This window comes from Ranitomeya imitator, chromosome 2 (genome assembly GCF_032444005.1).
Source record: "Ranitomeya imitator isolate aRanImi1 chromosome 2, aRanImi1.pri, whole genome shotgun sequence".
NCBI classification, from domain to species: domain Eukaryota; kingdom Metazoa; phylum Chordata; class Amphibia; order Anura; family Dendrobatidae; genus Ranitomeya; species Ranitomeya imitator.
The window spans coordinates 331,496,218-331,514,290 of NC_091283.1; the positions used below are offsets into that span (position 1 = coordinate 331,496,218).

The window sequence follows — 18,073 nt, forward strand, 5'->3', positions numbered from 1 at the left end:
GGGGAGATCGGTCCCTCAAAAGGGTCCGTCGCCCCTTCAAATCATAGCGTTGAAAATGGAGTCCAAAGGAACAGGACTCAGCGGTGTGCCTCCTTGAAACACGAAGCATAAACTGGAGTCTCTGGTAGCCAGTGTCAGGGTGTATACGATGGAGGAGGAGCTAACTTTTTTTCACGTTTACTTAGTGACAGCCTCCTGGCGGCAGAAGCATACACCCACAGTCCTGTGGCCCCAATGAGGCGAAGGAGAAAGCGGATTTGATAGCAGCCATCATGGAACACGACAGTGCAGCGCCCCCCAATGTGAACGTGGAGGACACTGAATTCCAGAGGGAGGTGATGGCTGATGTGCGTACTGATCTGAAGGAAGAGATGGCCGAGCGGACCAGGATAGAGCTAACCAAGATGGAGATGGCAGAGCGGACCAAAGTGGAGCTGGCCAAGATGGAGATGGCAGAGCGGAGAGAGGAGAGTCAGCGAGCAAGGGGAGCTCTGGCCTCCGCCCAGGTACCTTCAACAGTAAGCCACAAAAAGATCCAGTATAATGCCTTCTGACAGTTGGGGGAGGCAGAAGAAGACATTGATGGCTTTCTGCAGGACTTTGAGCGGCAGTGTGCCCTTCATCAAGTGAAGCCGGAGGAACGGGTTCAGATTCTGGCCAGCAAGCTGACAGGCCGGGCAGCGGACGCCTATCGCACGGTACCTGATGAGGACTGTATGGACTATGAGCGGATCAAAGAAGTGATCTTGGCCCGGTATGCGCTGACACCAGAGGCCACTGGGAAGGGGAGGGCACCATAGAAGGGGTACCTATTGTACCCTATGTGCTGGAATTCCGGGACCGCCTACAGGAGCTGACCCAGGCTGTACGTGGGAACATGCAGGTGGCCCAGTGGCGCCAGCGCGTATGGTACGATCGGAGGGCCAGAGAGCGCACCTTGGAAATAGGGCAGAAGGTCCTGGTGTTAGAGCCCACTAGGCAGAACAAGCTCCAAGTTGCATGGCAGGGGCCCTACCAGGTAGTGGGGAAAATAGCCGACACCACCTATAATGTCGCCGATTGTGACGACCCCAGGGTTATCCGCATGTTCCACGTGAATATGCTGAAGCCCTATCGGGAGCGCCCTGAAAAGGTAGTGGCCATCTGTGCACCTGAAGCAGAGGATTTAGCCAGACTTCCCTTGCCTGAATTTCTTAGGGGAGAGGACTCAATCTAAAACATGGGACCAGGTACACTGGGGTGAAGACTTAGGTCCCCGGGAGAGACAGCAGGCAGAGGAGTTGTTGAGGAAGCGACAGAGGATGTTTTCGGGGAAACCCGGGTACACTCACCTGGCACAACACAAGGTTGAGACCCAGGATCTGACCCCCCTGCGACAACCCCCCTTCCGCATCCCTGAGTCTGTACGAGAAGGGATGCGACAAGAGATACAAGAGATGTTGAGTTTAGGGGTCATTGAAGAGTCAGATAGTCCCTGGGCATCTCCCGTAGTGTTAGTGCCCAAGAAGGATGGGAATACACGGTTTTGTGTAGACTATCGTAAGCTCAATGAGAAAACAGTGACGGATGCGTATCCCATGCCGCGTGTGGATGACTTGTTAGACTGGCTGGCAGGGGCAAAGTATTTGACCACCATCGATCTATGCAAAAGCTACTGGCAGATTCCCCTTAGTCCTGATGCTATTCCCAAGTCTGCATTTGTCACCCCGTTTGGCTTATTCCAGTTTCGAGTTATGCCATTCGGGATGAAGACTGCCCCGGCGACCTTCCAGAGGCTGGCTGACCGACTTCTGGATGGTCTCCAGGACTATGCGTGTGCCTACCTGGATGACATCGCCATCTACAGCGCGACATGGGAAGAGCATCTAAATCACCTAGAGACAGTATTAGACAGGATCCACAAGGCCGGAATCACCCTGAACCCAAACAAGTGTCACGTGGGCAAAGCAGAGGTTCAGTATTTAGGGCATTGGGTGGGAAGTGGGAAACAGAGACCAGAACCAGCCAAGATTGAGGCCATAGCCAAATGGCCCACCCCACGCACTAAAACCCAGGTCATGGCGTTTCTAGGGACAGCGGGGTATTACAGGAAATTCGTTCCCAATTACAGCAGCGTAGCCAAGCCCCTCACTGATCTGACCACGCCAGGTAACCTGGACCCCAGAGTGTGATGAAGCCTTCCGCCAGCTAAAGGACGCCCTCACCAATACCCCTGTATTGGCCGCACCCGATCCAACTAAACGTTTCCTTGTCCACACAGACGCTTCTATGTTTGGATTGGGGGCAGTACTAAGCCAAGTCGGGCCAGACGGCCAAGAACACCCGGTAGCTTACCTGAGTCGGAAACTACTGCCCCGTGAAGTGAGCTATGCGGCCATCGAGAAGGAGTGCCTGGCAATAGTATGGGCACTCATAAAGTTACAACCATATTTGTATGGATGACAGTTTTCCCTCCTAACGGACCATAATCCCCTAGTCTGGCTTAATCGGGTCTCCGGAGACAACGCCAGATTACTGCGGTGGAGTTTAGCCCTACAACCTCTGGATTTCACCATCCACTACAGACCCGGCAAACAAAACGGTAATGCCGATGGACTAAGTCGACAAACGGAACTCGTACCAACCCCATAAACTTTGGTCATCCCCAAACCGATCCGTTAAGGATACAGAACCCCCCCAGCACCAAGAATGTTATGCAAGATATGTATGTATAATAGTTTCCATGTGAAATGCATCAGTCCACAGGCTGCGCCCCTGGACAAGATATTCTCTTTCTGACCTCCCCCCACCTTTGTAATTCCCACAGTAAATATTGGCAGGCTCCGGCCCCCTGCGGCTATTGTAATGTATGTCTGGCCCGCTGTTTTCCTATTGGCGTGCCCTGTGTATCTGTTATATATTCTGTGTGCTGTAAATAAAGGGTGTTCTTAGACTCGAAATACGTGCAGAAGCATTCAGCTTTTATATGCTCTCATGTAATCAAGAAATTCCTGCCAACGTCCTTCATTCAGAATCTAGCAAAAGCAGAGTGGACCTCCTGAAACACGGGGTGGTACTGAAAGAGGTACCCCAGCTTGGTAGACCCCGTTACAGACATATTCTCAGGGTGGCCAGAAGCCTTTCCAGTCTAAAATAAGTCAGCAAAGACCACTGCAAAGAAGCTCCTCTCTGAGATAGTGTGCAGATATGGTCTCCCAGAAACCATAGAGAGTGACCAAGGGCCTGCATTCACTGCCAACCTCACAAAAGAGATATGGGACACACTCGGGACCGAGTTGGCCCTTCACTCTCCATATCACCCACAGAGAAGTTGTAAGGTTGAGAGGTTAAATGGGACGCTGAAATGTAAAATGCTGAAAGCAGCACAGGAAACAGGGAAACCATGGCATGAGTCTCCCTCTTGCACTATTTAGTGTCAGAAACACAACATCTGGTTCTACCAAACTTAGCCCATATGAGATCCTGTTTGGAAGTACTCCCAGGCTAGGATTGTACTTCCCACAGCAGTTGTCCATGCAGTATGACACTTTGACTAAGTTTGTGATTGAACAAAGCACCCAACTAAAATACATTCTCGAGTGTTTTCATCCATCCCAGCTCCTGAGGACCTAGAGGGAACCCACCAGATCCAGCCCGGTGATTGGGTCCTAACCAAGAAGTTCAACAGACGTACCCTCGAGCCCAGATACGACGGCCCGTACCAAGTCCTGTTGACCACTGCCACAGCAGTCAAGCTTAAAGGAAAGCCCACATAGATCCATGCTTCCCACTGCAAGAAGGTGCCAGATCCAGAGGCCAGTGGCGACTGCCACTCTTCATCCATCTGATACTTGTCCTTTATCTATCTCCAGCAGTAGCCAAGGGGCTATCACCCATGAGGAGGGTATAGTAACTTTCTGGTATAATGTCTCCACCCCCAGGGTCATATATCAATTTGATTATTGTCTCATAGTTGAATGCCCAGGCCCCATGGCAGTGTTTGATATCTGGCTAGGCACTCAATTCATCTGTGTCACCACAGCTGAAAGGGGGGAAGGGTCAAACTGTGAGGATTGGTCACTTGTTGGGTGGCACGCCAGTGAAAGTATGTGGCGATATCAGCCAGTCCTAGCCCTGCAACAAAGGGACAAATGGGGAGCCAGCCTAATCACCCGTATGACCCTGACCAACACCCCTTTCAAAGGCCAGAAAGCCTTTCGGGGTCCAGTGCTCTCCATCCCTGCCACCCACTGTCCCAAAGAGGGATGCATAGTTCTCTACCTTACTACTGACAATCCTTCAGAAGATGACCAAGGGTTATATGTACTAGGCTCAAGTACAAAACTTGGTGGGGGAACAGGGGGGGGGGGGAAGTAGGTGACAAAATAGGGAAATTTCGATTGAGAAATCTTGATTCCGGGCGTATCTCTGAAACTGAAGAGATAGATGAAACAATACCAGGATCCAAATTCCTATTAGATTTGACCTATGAGGATAAACTTGCCATAGAAACAGGATTCTCTGACTCCAATGTCTGGCTCGAGTGGGTAAGATACACTGTTACTAATGCGAATCGCTCCTCATGCATAGCCTGTACCGCTGCCAGAACTCGTTTAGGCACAGTACCTTTCCCAATAGACCCAGGAGTAAATGAAAAGGGATTCTTATGTGTCCTGTCCCTGTACATGGATACACCGGATTACGTACCGGTAATGCTCTTTTATAGAGCCACGACAGCACCCACTTGAGAGAAGGGATCCGCCCCTAGGAACAGGAAACCCTATGGAGAGAATAAAAGGGGCGGTCCCCCTTGCTCCCACAGTTGGGTTACAGAGATTGCGAGGAACCGCCCACCAGATTTTAGTAGGTCATTCAATATTATCATTTATTATTAGTTAACTTAAGTATGGCTAACTACAAGAACCAAACACCCTTAACAGTGCTCCTAAATAAAAAACCTATAAGGGTGGGAAGTAAAGGGGTGCTGTCGTGGCTCTATAAAAGAGCATTACCGGTACGTAATCCGGTTTTTTCTCTTCGCCACGACAGCACCCACTTGAGAGACTTTCAGAGATAGTCATTTGGGAGGGATCACCGTGTTAAGAACTGATCTACCAAAGGACAAGTCAGATGAGGAAGACAAGTCTAATCTATAGTGATTATAGAAGGTAGGTGGAGAAGACCAGGTTGCGGCCTTACATATCAGTTCTATTGGAACCTCCGCTCGTTCAGCCCAGGATGATGCTATCGCCCGGGTGGAATGTGCTTTTACGGTTTCAGGCGGATTCTCCCCTTTGGATGAATAGGGTCAAAACGTCACATTTTTTCTTATCCTGCTGTATGTGTACATATATTTGAACCGTAGACCCTTCACATGAGGGTGGTTGAAGGGGCCCTGGAAAAGAAGATCCTGATCCTCTGGGAGGATCCATGGGTCTGAGCTTGACATGGCTCTCAGCCAGGAAAACCATGGCCTCTTGGGCCAGAACGGAGCTATTAAGATCACGTTTGCTCTGTCCTCCCTTATCTTCCTGATTACTGTTGGAAGTAATATCAACGGGGGAAAGGCATATGCTTTCTGAAATACCCATGGAACTTGTAGGTTGTCGAAGATATCTGGACTGTCGGATCGGAACAATGAAGCGAACTTTTTGACTTGCCTGTTGTGTCTTGTTGCAAAAAGGTCCATCTCGGGAGTGCCCCATTTTTTTTACTATCATGAAAAAGATACGACGACTTAGAACCCATTCTCCTTGGTGGAGGGTGTGGCGACTGAGGAAATCTGCCTTCGAATTGTCGATTCCTCTCACATGCAGTGCTGATAGGGATAGAAGGTGCTCCTCTGCTATGGCTAGAATGTCGTCGGCTATAGACATGAGAGCTTCTGATCTTGTTCTACCCTTAGTGGTTTATATATGCAACTGCTGTCATGTTGTCTGAAAGGATTCTTGTATGCGTTCCGTGTAGCTGCGGAAGGAATTTAGATAAGGCATGATAGATAGCCTTCAGCTCTTTTTTATTAGAAAAATCATCCGATTCTTTAAGAGACCACAGACCTTGCACTATTTGATCTCCTAAGTGTGCTCCCCAACCACTAGGACTGGCATCAGTGAAAATAGTTTTTGAAGGTTTAACCACCCAGGGAACCCGACTGGTAAAATGATTCGGATCTAACCACCAGGTGAGAGATTGTAACACGTCTGTTGGTAAAGAAACAAGACTATCTAACCGGCACTGTAACCTTTCTTCCTCCTGAAGTATTGTATACTGTAATTTTCTACTATGGAATTGGGCTCACGGAACAGCTGGAATACATGATGTGAAGGAACCAAGAAGGGACATACCTTCTCTTAGGGAAATTAGGAGGTTATTAATCACCGATTGTACCTTGTTTATAATTGCTATTTGTTTAGACTCGGGAAGAAAGCACCTTTGATTTATAGAATCTAGAATAAGTCCTAGAAATTTTTGACGAGTTGTGGGGGACAATCTAGACTTTTCCCAGTTTACTAACCACCCTAATTCCTGTAGGGACGAAATTGAATCAAATAAACGTTGATGACATTGGGAAAGGGAGTTCCCAACTATCAATAGGTCATCTAAATATGGTATTATGAGGGTGTCTTTTAACCTCAAATATGACATTACCTCTGACATTAGTTTTGTGAAAACTCTAGGGGCTATTGATAGTCCAAAGGGCATTGCTGTATATTGGTAATGCCGTATCTGACCTTTCATCATAACAGCCACCCGTAGATATTGTTGATGCTCAATGAAGATTGGAAGATGGTAATATGCATCTTTAAGGTCAAGATCGGCCATGAAGCAATGGGGAACAGAAGCTTAATAGTTGACCGAATAGATTCCATTTTAAAAGTTTGGTTCTCTAAGACGTTTAGTCTCCTAAGGTTAATTATTGTTCTAAATGATCCGTCTGGTTTCGAAATCAAAAATAAAAAGGAATAAAAACCCCTCCCTTTTTGATGAAAAGGAACTTCCATTAATACTCCTTTGGACAGGAGAGTTATTATTTCCTGCTCTAAGGCCTCTTGTTGTGATTGAGACCTTAAGTAAGTTAATAAAAAAAGAGTCCGGAGGGACTCAGGTAAATTTTAATTTTAGACCCGTAGTTATAAGGCTAGTTGCCCATGGATTAGAAGTTATTGCCAGCCATTGTGTAGAGAAGAAGGACAACCTACTACCAACGGGTAGATCTGTCCTAACGGGGTTTATCCTCAGGTTTGAAAGGGCGTTTTCCGAAAAAAGCTCCTTTTTGTTTAAAGTCTTTATTAGCCCAACGGTCCTGGTTTTTATAGTCTCGTCTTCTGTTAAACATGGGCTTTTGGAACGCTCTCCTATAGGATGGAAGATAAGTGTTATTGAGGAACCCCTTCTTCCTCTCACCCGCTTTGGTAAGAATTTCATCCAACCTAGTACCAAATAGGTACTCACCCTGGCATGGCAGACCACATAACTTAGACTTCGTTTGGGGATCTCCTTTCCACCCCTTTAGCCACAAGGCGCGGCGAGCCGCGTTGGTCAGACCTGCCAATTCGGCTGCTAATCGTATAGAATCAGCTGAAGAATCCGCTAAAAAGGCAGTAGCTCCTCTAATCAATGGTATGGAAGACATGAGTTTATTCCGGGAAAGGCCACCTTTCAATCCTTCTTCTAAATCATTCAACCAGACTAGCATGGACCTAGCAGTGCATGTAGCCGAAATAGCCGGTCTGAAAGCTCCTATACAGGACTCCCATGCTCTTTTTAGAAGGGAATCAGCTTTCCGGTCAAGCGGGTCTTGTAAAGATCCCGAATCTTCTACAGGCAGTAACGATTTCCTAGAAGTGGATGCCACTGCCGCATCTACCTTCGGGGCTTTTGACCATTTGGAGAAATCCTCGTCATTAAAGGGATAGCGTCTTTTTGACAAAGACGGCAACCCTCTTTGTCCCTGGCTTTCCCACTCTTTTTTGACTAAATCCTTTATTGCTGGAATAACAGGAAAAGAAGGTCTTTTTCTTTCAGACAGGCCAGCAAACATCACGTCCTGTGGCGTTTTAAGGGTTTTTGCATCTTCAATACCCATGGTGTTACATACTGATTTGACTAAATTGTCAATACTGTCTGTAGGAAAGCATGTATCCTGCTCACCCTCTGAGGATATAAACTCTTGGGACCCGTCCGAATCTTTATCCTCAACATCAGAAGATTGTTCAGACCTAGGAGAAAACAGTAATTAGACCTACTGGTAATTGTATTTCCAGGAATCCATCCTGACAGCACACTGGAGGACGTCCTTCTTATCCTTGATGGGACAGGAACTCGAGAGGTTAAAAGGACCCTCCCCCTACCACCCTTCAGTGCTTTTCCAAAGTAACACATCTGGATGGATGCAAAAAACACAGGTTTATTCCAACAAAATAATCAATCATACAAATGTTACATCACATGAGTATAAAGATGATACATTAGGGAGGAAACTAATAGTGCTGTCAGGATGGATTCCTGGAAATACAATTACCAGTAGGTCTAATTACTGTTTTCCAGTTCACCACCTGACAGCACACTGGAGAAATACCAAAGGAGAATGGTATTCAGGGTGGGACTACTGCTTGAAGTACCTTTCTACCAAAAGCCAACTGAGGCGATACTACATCTAACTTGTAATGCTTCGAAAAGGTACGAAGGCAAGACCATGATGCAGCTCTGCAGATCTGATCTGCCGTCGCCCCCCCTTTCTCTGCCCATGACGTGGCCATGGCCCTAGATGAATGGGCTTTGATGTTGACCGGGGAATTTTGCCCGCTAGCTCTATAGGCTAAGTTGATCGTGGATTTTATCCACCGTGCGATAGTCGCTTTAGACGCTTTCCTACCTTTATTTGGACCACTGAACTGGACAAACAAATTGTTGTCCTGTCTCCAGGGTCTGGATATTTCGAGGTACCTGAGCACAGAGTCCCTTACGTCTAAGTTATGATAAAATCTTTCTTTCTGATTTTTAGGGGACTGGCAAAATGATGGTAAAACAATTTCCTGATTCATATTGGAATCTGACACGACTTTAGGGAGAAACGCCGGATCGAGTCTGAATACTAGTTTATCCTCGAATATCTGCAAGTATGGATTCTGCACCGACAGGGCCTGTAGTTCCCCCAATCTTTTTGCCGACGTGATCGCGACTAAAAATGCGGTTTTGAGAGAGAGTTTATCAACTTCTATATCCCCCGATACATCCCACGCCGGATTACATAGGAAATTCAGAACCAGGTTCAGATCCCACGGCGGGACAGATCGTCTAATCAGTGGTTTTAGTCTCTGGATGGCTCTAGAGAAACGGCTAATCCAGGGATGAGCAGAAAGGGAAGAGTCAAAGAATACACTTAGGGCCGCTATCTGGACCCTCAATGTGCTTGGTCTAAGACCTTTTTGAAACCCTGACTGCAAAAAATCAAGAATTTTGGGGATATTTGGATGGTCAGTATGAACTGTCGTCTCTCCGCAAAACCCACAGAATCGCTTCCATATTTTCGAATAAATAGCCGATGTTACCGGCTTCCTGCTCGCTTGAAGGGTAGAAATGACATAATCCGAAAGTCCTTTTGCTCTCAAGACCTTCCGTTCAGGATCCAGGCCGCCAGTTGAAGTGCTCCTGGATTCTGGTGTAGAACTGGTCCTTGTAGAAGAAGATCCTCTCTTTCTGGCAATAGGAGGGGTTCTTCCACTGATAGTTTTCTCAACAATGGGAACCAACTGCGTTTCGGCCAGTGAGGAGCTATGAGAATGACCTTGGCCCCGTCCTCGCAGATTTTTCTGAGTGTCCTCGGAATCATCGCTAGAGGAGGAAATGCATACAGGAGACCGCGATTCCAGGGTTGTGAGAAAGCATCGATCGCGGCTGGACTCTCCCAAGGGTTTAGGGAATAGAAGGTCTTGAGCTTCGCGTTTCCCTTTGTAGCGAATAGGTCCACCGTCGGCATCCCCCAATGATGACACAAATCTTTGAACATCTCGCTGTTCAGTTCCCACTCCGTAGGGGATACGCTTTTCCTGCTGAGGAAATCTGCCAACTGGTTCTTGGAGCCCTCCAGGTGAATTGCCGTGATTGACAGAACCGACCTTTCTGCCCTCTTGAATATCCATTCCGCCAGGTCTTGTAACGCCGGATGTCTTGGGCCCCCTTGATGCCGCAGGAAGGCTACCGTTGTCGTGTTGTCTGAGAAGACCTTCACGTGTTTGTTCTGCAGCAGATGCTGTGCCGCCGTCAAGACCTCCCAAACCGCTTGTAGTTCTCTGTGGTTTGATGACTGGTTGCTGTCTTCCTCTTTCCAGCGACCTTGAAAATATCTTCCCAGTACATGACCTCCCCAACCGAGCTGACTGGCGTCTGTTGTAACTGAAACGCTTGGTGTTTGAAGCCATGGTACCCCCAGTCCTTAACTTCCTCTGGGTTGAACGGCAACCGAAGTCTGAAGTCCTTAGGGATAGTCAGTCTCTTCTCGGCTTCCTCCCATTCCTCCAGAATCATAGATCTGATATGGGAGTTAACAGGGAAGACTTTAGATGTCTGTGAGCGCAAGCCCCCAAACATTTCGTCCTGAACGGAGCAAGATGGCTGCGGCTCCTCAATCTGCATGGTGTGCCGTACTGCTTCCAGCAGTTCTCCAGTGTCCGCAGCGGAGAACAGATATCTTCTCCCTTTCTCCGGGGGATCTCTACTTTCATCTTCCTCCTCTACCTCCGACCCACAGGATGATGAGTCTATGGAAGAGTACTCGACCCTCGGTCTTTTCCTCGGCCTCTCCGAAGGTGAAGATGAGACTTGAGGGAGTACCAGACTTGAGACTGAAGCCTGAACTTCCTCCCTTATCATGGCTCTCATATTAGACATAAGAGACGCCTGTTCCTCTTCTATGACTTTGCAGGTGCACGCTTCACATAGGGGTTTCTGCCAGGAATCCTTTAGCTTAACCGCACAGATAGGACACTTCTTATTCCTACTGGGTTTCTTTACCGATTTCTCAGATAGGGAGGCTGCCTATGGAGAAATATGTATGTATGTATGTATGTATGTATGTATGTATGTATGTATGTATGTATATATATATATATATATATATATATATATATATATATATATATATATATATATATATAGCAAACACTAGCGTTCTCTTTTTTCTTTTTTTACCCAGGGTCTCTACTTACTAGCGCTGCTGACTCCTGACACTCTGCTCTAGCTGCGTCCTCCATGATGCTCTAGAGATCGCTACTGCCCCTGCACCATACCTTTTATTCTGTTCCTCACTTCAAAATGACGCTCCAGCGTTCTCCACCGCTCTTTCCTCTGCACTTCCTGTAGCAGAGACGCCGTCCATCCCCCTCAGCCGCAAACCGGAAGTGACGTGCGGCCGGAAAGAGAGGAAGGTGCGGCGTTGAACTGGTTCCCCCAGCGGCCGCATGGAGACGCCGACGCCAGCAGAGGCCGCCGCTGAGCCGCACACACCAGGGGACAGACGGAGAGATCGAGAGCCCCCGCCAGGAGGAAGCGATCCCCAACCCAGGAGCAGCGCTACACTGGTAGGCTGAGGGACCCTCGGGCAGGTGTCAGCCAACGGGTGTCTCAGGAGGGAAGGGTGAGGCTGAGCCCCCCCGATCCACATCCCCCCCGCACAGAACGGCAGATCCTCTCGTCCGTTCCTATCCATGATGGGACAGGAAAAACACTGAAGGGTGGTAGGGGGAGGGTCCTTTTAACCTCTCGAGTTCCTGTCCCATCAAGGATAAGAAGGACGTCCTCCAGTGTGCTGTCAGGTGGTGAACTGGAATTATATCTTTTCCTATTCTCAGGAATTTTATCCGAGCTTCGAAAGGCTCGTAATTCTTCCCTAATCATACTTCTTACATCTTCCGACCTTACTGAAGACTCCTCACATAAGGTGGATTCGATGCATGACTGGCAAAGCTTCTTTAGATAAGTATCCGGGAGTGGCTGAGAGCATAAAGCACATTGCTTATGTTTGGATTTCCCTGTTCTTTTTGCCTAGGGAATTAGATAAAGAGGGAAGTATAATCAGCCTAATAGGGTAGACAGAAGGAGGTTTTTGGCGTGCACTCAGCCTGAATAGAGCGAGGTGCTGGTGTAATGGACCAGGGGCCCCTATATAGTAAAATTTAAATTCACCGCACTCTCTTAGAATAATGATGAAAAAGGTTGTGCCAATTTATTAGAGTATATTTAGGAGCGTAACAGAATATTACAGTATATGCGATTAACAACGTTTCGGCTCCACCAGAGCCTTTGTCACGTATTCGCTTATTTCAGGCACAAGATAGTGTAAAGATGGGGAAAAAAAGGGGAGGAATCCCAGCGGTGAGCTTGGATATCCCACTCAGTACTCTAAAAGAGGCTCCCTTTAGGTAGTGTGGACCTGCAGTATCAGTGTTCAGAGCGGCGCTCCCGCGCTGTGCTCAGTAGCAGCGTGTGTGACCTGACACAGGGAGCCTCTTTTAGAGTACTGAGTGGGATATCCAAGCTCACCGCTGGGATTCCTCCCCTTTTTTTCCCCATCTGTACACTATCTTGTGCCTGAAATAAGCGAATACGTGACAAAGGCTCTGGTGGAGCCGAAACGTTGTTAATCGCATATACTGTAATATTCTGTTACGCTCCTAAATATACTCTAATAAATTGGCACAACCTTTTTCATCATTATCCTAAGAGAGTGCGGTGAATTTAAATTTTACTAATGGGGTAGACAGACACTCACCCCGTCTCCCGGCTGAAGAGGAGGAGACGGAGGCACAGATGGAGGAGCCGACCGGTCCGACCTCTTTTCCCTGGCACTCTTAGAAGAAGACCTGCGGCTGCTGCTTGTCCGGCTACCAGGTGTTATAGCGGTGACTTCGGATGAAGGCAACGCTGTGTCCTGGGGAGATGCCATGATGGACGCCGGGTATCAGCGCCGGCGTCCTTTTGTAATGGGGGCCGCCATCTTCTTCCTGCCGCACCTGGAAGTGACCACTACATCCGGGTTGCGGCTCTGCTCTACGCGCCTGCGCCTCCATCCAGCGTTCGCACAGGTGCCGTCCTCCTCCTGTATCACCCCGGAAGTTGTGGTAATACTTCCGGGGGACAAATACCGGGCCACACGCTGCCTGTATGCCACCGAAGATGGCGTCACAGGTTCTCTTACCCCAGCGATCTGGTCCCTGCAGGTCGGCTGAATGGACATCCGTGAGCCAGGCGACTCCCCGACTCTGGCCTCACGGTACCTGCTAGCAGAGGGGGGAAGCTGTCACAGGACCCCCGACGCTGTTTCCAGCTCTGGAGCCCTTGCCGTCCCTATACAGGTAAACTGCGCAAGCGGCATCCAGGCTGGGCATCCTCTTCTCTCCAGGTGTCTCCCGTAGGAACAGGAAACCAACTGTGGGAGCGAGGGGGACCGCCCCTTTTATTCTCTCCATAGGGTTTCCTGTTCCTAGGGGCGGATCCCCTCTCTCAAGTGGGTGCTGTCGTGGCGAAGAGAAAAACCAACTAGGTAACTCACATAAATGCCAAACTGTATCTCACTTATACCCACCTCACCAAAGTAACGAACCAACTGGCCATGGGATCACCTCCTATCCAGGGAACTACACCTGTTTTGAAAGGAAAGGTCCCGGACGACAGGTAAATAACCTACCATCTGAATACTGTAATGACCAGATAATCCCGGTCCAGGAGGGCAGTCTATACAATGACTCTTTGTTGGTAGGTCAAATCTACCAATTGCCTGATGTATATTGGCTATGTGGGGACATGAAAATCGGGCCTAAACTTAATATCCCTTGGAAAGGACAGTGTGCTATGATAAAAGCCCTTATGCCCTTTTATATCTTTGATCTACCTAATTTTTTCTCTAAGCCTCCAAATAGCCACAATATTATAGGCATTATCAACAATCATATCAATGCTATTACTGTATATGCATTATGTAAAAATGGAGGGCAGGTCAGTGAGGGATCAGTGACCTGTCACAAGCCAATAAGATGAATATGTAATCCAAGCACCACAAAGCCACAGCCCCGCCCTCAGAGCACCAATAAAGACCCGCCCACAGCCCTGCCCCAGAGCACAACGCCCCACCCCAGAGCACCACAAAGCCCCGCCCACAGCACCACCCCAGAGCACCACAAAGCCCCGCCCACAGCACCACCCCAGAGCACCACAAAGCCCCGCCCACAGCACCACATAAAGCCCCGCCCCAGAGCATGAGAATCTCATTAACTGAAAACTACAAATACAGATTACACAACAGTAAACCAGAGTTGCATTCATTTATGGTGGCCCATTGGAGCTACTATGAGTCCTGACCAGAAGATTAGAGAAAATAATATTGCTCCCCATTTCAGGAGAGATTGTGCAGTAATCTGAATTTCTTAGGATCAAAAACAATGTAATTTATGAGGTGGAGTGAATCCATGAAACCAGGGCTGGAGCCAACACAGCTCCTGCAGGCGGGAATAAATGTATATTACAGCCATCAGCCACGCACAGCTCAGAGATATATCATGGCACAGGTGTGATGTGTTTATGTAGATTATCACAATCCTCCTTGAAGTTAGTCTGTTTTAATACAAATTGAAAAGTCAGGATAAAGGGAAACTCTGTTATTGTACAGAAATTCACACTTGGCCTCACTGCACATTTATTGTTGTTCATCATAAAAGTGAAGTTTGGCCAGAAAGACTGGACCTGGTCTTGTAGGGACCATATGATCATATTCAGCAGCACAGAAGGGAGAGAAGGGAGATTCATCCCATAAGATCTCAGGGTTCTAGGAAGCCAACAGCATCATTACCCTCTGCTTTCTCTTACAGGCCCATCAGAATATTTTTCTTCAAGTAATTTTCTATCTTGTCAGCACATTCTACGTACGCTGTCATTTGGCTTTATAGTTTACAGATCTGGGAAGGTAACAGCGTCTCCTAAACGCAGGTGGTAGGTGGATCTACCAGGTTGTAAGATCTATAGAAAAGGGCTTTCAAAGACCAAAGTCATTTGAACAGTTTTGGGTGGAGAAGAATGTTGTGGTCTAGAGGCAAAATGGTGATCATGGTAATACGGCCGGACTACACCACCTATAAAGCAGCCACAGCCGGTGACTGAGAAGAATCTGTGACCTCTCTGCATTTAGTGGTTACTACTCACCTGGGTAGTCATATGTAAGAATCTCCTCTTTACACCGGCCATCACCCCTCACATATGTCTCTGTAGTATTAATATGGGTCAGATCTTCACTCTGAAACAAATATTGTGGAAGTCACCGACAGATGGAGAAGTCACATCTATGATCAGCTCTAATCCTGCCATCTCCACCGTTCTCATTACACAGGTATAAAACCTATAATACTGGTGATTAAAACAAGACTGAGCACAAGACCTTCACCAGCATCTACACACCATAGGGAAGATCTCCTGACACCACCTCTCCATCTACCTGATGATCCTGAGGAGCATTGGGATCTTCTTGGTTAAAGTCTTGTGGAAGAAGAAGACGGGGACATCTCTCTGGTGTTGTCCTCTTACTGGATAGATCTGGAGGAAACACATACAGGGACTGAATTCATTCTTTACATACAGATAATTATAGGCCGTGTGTATTTAGTCCTGTCTATTACCTGGTGATGTGAGGAGCTGGGGAACCTCCATTATGACGTTCTCGTACAGATCTCTGTGTCCTTCTAAATACTCCCACTCCTCCATGGAGAAATAGACAGCGACATCCTGACACCTTATAGGAACCTGACACATACAATGATACCGTCATCCCCCCGATCTCTTCATAGTGTTCCTGTATAATGTCCCAGCATTCCCAGCAGTGTCACCTCTCCAGTCAGCAGCTCAATCATCTTGTAGATGAGTTCTAGGATCTTCTGGTCATTGATGTCCTCATGGATCAGGAGGTGAGGTGAAGGCCCCGTGATTGGGCTCAGCGGTCTTCCCCATCCCTCAGACACAGGGTCCTGACAGCGATCACTAGAGGTCTTCTTCACCACTGTGTAATCCTGGTAATGGAGAGACACATTAATAAATCTCACTACAGACATTTCCAGAGTCCTCACCTCTCTAGTTCTGTCCATCTGTTATTGCCATAGATAAGAATGATGTAATGTGAAGTCTTCAGAATCTCTCACCTCTCCAGTAAGCCGGAAGAGGATCTCTAGGGTGAGATGTAATATCCTCTCCGCCATCTTGTCTCTGTCCACATCCATCTTTGATGGGTAAATCAGGAAAATTTTCTTTTGTAGAAGATCTTCACTGAGAGGATCCGATATTGTAGAAACCTGAATGAGAAGATGAGCCGATGTAACATCGTAAGAATCCTGTGTAATATATGGGGGCACACAGGGGCCAGAAGTAATATATGGGGCACACAGGGGTCAGTAGTAATATATGGGGGCACACAGGGACCAGTAGTAATATACGGGGGCACACAGGGGCCAGTAGTAATATACGGGGGCACACAGGGGCCACTAGTAATATACGGGGGCACACGGGGGCCAGTAGTAATATATGGGGGCACACAGGGGGCCAGTAGTAATATATGGGGGCACACGGGGGCCAGTAGTAATATATGGGGGCACACGGGGGCCAGTAGTAATATATGGGGGCACACGGGGGCCACTAGTAATATATGGGGGCACACGGGGGCCACTAGTAATATATGGGGGCACACAGGGGCCACTAGTAATATATGGGGGCACACGGGGGCCTGTAGTGATATATGGGGGGCACACGGGGGCCAGCAGTAATATATGGGGCACACAGGGGCCAGCAGTAATATATGGGGGCACACAGGGGCCAGCAGTAATATATGGGGCATACAGGGGCCAGTAGTAATATACGGGGGCACACGGGGGCCAGTAGTAATATACGGGGGCACACGGGGGCCAGTAGTAATATATGGGGGCACACGGGGGCCAGTAGTAATATATGGGGGCACACAGGGGACACTAATACTAGTTAGGGCCACATAGAAGGACTTATGGCCCCTGTAGGTTAACCCCTTCCCGACCTTTGACGCACTGTATGTACCTGTGACAATCCGACCTGTGACGCAGCATATGAGTCATGGTCGGATCGCGCTCCTGCAGGCCGGGTGAAAGGGTTAATTGTAATTTCACCCAACCTGCAGGGACAGGGGAAGTTGTACTTGAGTCCAGGGGGGGAGGATTCGCCCCCTTCATGGCTACGATCGCTCTGATTGGCTGCTGAAAGTGACGTTTCACTTTCAATCAGAGCGATAGTAATATTTCACCAATGAAAATTGGTGAAATATTACAATCCAGCCATGGCCGATGCTGCAATAGCATCAGCCATTGCTGGAGACCGCGATCTGCCCCCCACCACGACCGATCTCCTCCCCTCCGTCCGGTCATAAACTGTCCTCCGCTCCCCTCCGTCCTCCTGTCCACTCCCTCCCCCCCGCTGTCCGACCCCCCCCCCCCCCCCCAATCATACTTACCTACCTCCTGTGTCCCTCCCGGTGTCCGTCCGTCTGTTCCATGGGCGCCGCCATCTTGCAAAATGGCGGACGCATACGCAGTGCGCCCGCCGAATCTGCCGGGCGGCAGATTCGTTACAAGTACATTATCGCTGTGATAGGTTCAATCACAGCGATCAAAATAAAAACAATAATAAATAAACCCCCCCCCTTTATCACCCCCATAGGTAGGGACAAAAATAAAATAAAGAAAATATTTTTTTTTCCCACTAGGGTTAGGGTGAGGGCTAGGGTTAGGGCTAGAATTAGGCTATGTGCACATGGTGCGGATTTGGCTGCGGATCCGCAGCGGATTCGCCGCTGCGGATTCGTAGCAGTTTTCCATCAGGTTTATAGTACCACGTAAACCTATGGAAAACCAAATCCGCTGTGCCCATGGTGCGGAAAATACCGCGCGGAAACGCTGTTGTATTTTCCGCAGCATGTCAATTCTTTGTGCGGATTCCGCAGCGTTTTACACCTGTTCCTCAATAGGAATCAGCAAGTGAAATCCGCACAAAAAACACTGGAAACCCGTGGTAAATCCGCCGGATAAAACGCAGTGCC

General features: G+C 48.3%; 1 protein-coding gene across 3 annotated transcripts in view; it reads right to left on the minus strand.

The window, feature by feature from the left end:
• Window positions 1–18,073, minus strand: part of LOC138663581 (gastrula zinc finger protein XlCGF57.1-like) — a 70,570-nt gene that overhangs the window by 26,896 nt on the left and 25,601 nt on the right. For all 3 annotated transcript variants that reach the window (XM_069749833.1, XM_069749831.1, XM_069749832.1), the window contains exons 2-6: window positions 16,158–16,307; window positions 15,849–16,028; window positions 15,642–15,765; window positions 15,461–15,558; window positions 15,172–15,262 (exon numbers count right to left, since the gene is read on the minus strand). In XM_069749833.1, coding sequence (XP_069605934.1) covers window positions 15,172–15,262; window positions 15,461–15,558; window positions 15,642–15,765; window positions 15,849–16,028; window positions 16,158–16,235 — 571 coding nt within the window. In that variant the 5' untranslated portion in view covers window positions 16,236–16,307. The remainder of the gene's footprint in view (window positions 1–15,171; window positions 15,263–15,460; window positions 15,559–15,641; window positions 15,766–15,848; window positions 16,029–16,157; window positions 16,308–18,073) is intronic.